Below are 2,424 nucleotides of genomic sequence, written 5' to 3' on the forward strand. Positions count from 1 at the left end.
TGTGACATCGAAGACGACTTTGATAGTGCTGAATTGTTTTATGAATTTGCTGAATGTGATGGTACTGAGGAAGATCATCAACCGAGTAATCTAAGTCATTATGGTGCAGATGCTATTGACCTAAAAAGTTTGCCACTATGCCCTGAATACAATAGTCTTGGTCCTCCCACGATAAAATATAAATTTTGCAATGCACTGATGTGGAATGAGGAACATGTAAACAAGAGAAATGTTAATGCAGATCCTTTATTTTCTATTTGTTGTTGCAAAGGACAAGTTACACTTCCAAAGATACAACCAACGCTGGAGTAATTACATGAATTGTACCATGATCCAGTACGAGGTCCTAAATTTTTGCAAAATATCCGTGCATACAACCCCATGGTATGTATGACTTCTAATGGTGCCCAGATTGATCATTCAGTCAATAAATCAAAGGGACCATGGGTTTATAGAATTCTTGGAATGCACTACCATCAGTATGGTACTTTGATGCCTAATAATTCAAGAACTCCAAATTTTTGTCAGCTATATGTTTATGACACACAGAATGAAATAGAGAATCGACTCAAAGTTGTTGGTCAGGTGAATGGGAATTCTATTGATCGAGATGTATTGCAGGGAATTCTTAACATGCTTGATGAAGTTAATCCTCTGGTTAAAAAGTTTCGTATGGCTCGAGATCGGTTTGAAGAAGATAAAATTGTTGATTTGAAGATGTTCATGAAGGTTCACCATTCTGAAAGTGGACGTGAAAATAGTATGAGTAATGGTGATGAAGTTGCTACATTGATAGTTGGTGATCCCACTTATACGTGTGGAAAGCGTGACATTCTAATACATAATAAAGTACTTGGTTTGGAGCGAATAAGTGATTTGCATCCTTTAATGATGTCATTACAGTATCCTTTGTTATTCCCGCGTGGCGAAGATGGGTTCCATGAAAAGATTAAATATTCCAGTCAGAATAAAGTTGAAGGAAAGAAATGAGAGTATGTGTCTATTAAAGAATTCTACTCATACAGTTTCAGGTCAGGCCAGATGAAGGTAAATATTTATTTCAACCCTTTTGACCATAAATATGAATTTTGTTTATCAAATGTTGTTTGAAAACATAAATTAATGTTAAAATTTGCATGCCAGACATTGAGGTATGGAGGGAGATTGTTTCCAACAATTTGTTGTTGATGCTTTCTCTTCTGTTGAAACAGTCTAGACTTATTTGGTTATCCCTCAATCAAGATAAGTTGAGAAGTGAACTTTATCATAATCTACGTGACATTGTCTCAAAAGATGATTTGGTTGCACCATCTTCTGTTGGTAAAGGATAGTGTTCTTCCTTCTTCTTTCGTTGGTTCAGCGCGATACATGCACACAATATTTTATGGACTCTCTAGCTATATGTCGTGAAATTGGTTATCCTGCTATTTTTTTGATAATGACTGTACTCACAGTGGGTTGAGATTCAAGAAATGTTAAAACATGTCTCTCAAAACAGCCCCAAGACAATCCGTGATTAGTGGCTAGAGTTTCAAGTTGAAACCTTGATTCAGCTATATGATGATATTAAAACAAAAATTGCTTTGGAAAATGTATTTCAGGTATATTTTGTTTAATTTAGTGAGTGCGGTTGATTACTATTCTATTTTTCTCTCATTTATTTTTTTTGCAAATCTGTATGTGATGTATGTTGTAGAATATCAGAAAAGAGGCCTCCCCAATGCTCATATATTGGTATGGCTTGATAGAAATCATTGTCTTTTCTCCATTCCAACATTGACAAGTTTGTCAGTGCTGAAATTCCTGACTATAAGAAGGATCCGTATGGATACGCCACTGTAAAACAATTTATGATGCATGGCCCGTGTGGTGCTGGCCATGAAAAATCTCCTTGCATGAAAGGTGGCAGATGTAGCAAGAATTTTCCTAAAAAGTAAGATTATTAAATTAATACATTATATATTATTGTCATATCTCTTTCACATCAATACAATAACTAAATGTATTATTTTTTTTTATATTAGGTATTGTTCAACTACCATTTTTGATGATTGGGTTTCCCAGTTTATAAAGAAGAAAGACAAGATATACAGTAAAATGTCGAGGAGAAAATTTGGATAACTAGTGGGTGGTGCCATATAACCGTAATTTATTAGTCCGGTACCAATGTCACATCAATATTGAGATTTGTAACCATGGACTGTTATCAAGTATTTATTCAAATATTGTTTAAAGGGTTCTGACAGGGCTACTGTTTTGATGAAATCATCTTCAAATCAGGATAGTAATGGCCAGCCTGTAAGAAAAGCAAGAAATGAAATTAAATAACTTAGATGGAAGGTTTGTATTGATTTTTAAAGTGTATTCAACATTTAAGATTATGTCACTGATATATATTTGACTCTTTTTATCTTCAGGTATGTG

General features: G+C 34.3%; 1 protein-coding gene across 1 annotated transcript; it reads left to right on the forward strand.

The window, feature by feature from the left end:
- The first annotated feature begins 390 nt into the window (after positions 1-390).
- On the forward strand, positions 391-990 carry LOC141705111 (uncharacterized). The gene has a single exon (XM_074508183.1). It carries the CDS (start codon positions 391-393, stop codon positions 988-990), a length of 600 nt encoding a protein of 199 aa, XP_074364284.1.
- Positions 991-2,424: the final 1,434 nt, after the last annotated feature.

The sequence above is a fragment of the Apium graveolens genome, unplaced genomic scaffold, assembly GCF_009905375.1.
Source record: "Apium graveolens cultivar Ventura unplaced genomic scaffold, ASM990537v1 ctg8565, whole genome shotgun sequence".
Lineage (NCBI taxonomy): Eukaryota > Viridiplantae > Streptophyta > Magnoliopsida > Apiales > Apiaceae > Apium > Apium graveolens.

Coding starts and splice junctions, on each gene's coding strand:
- LOC141705111 (XM_074508183.1), top strand. CDS start 391: ATGACTTCTAATGGTGCCCAGATTGATCATTCAGTCAATAAATCAAAG.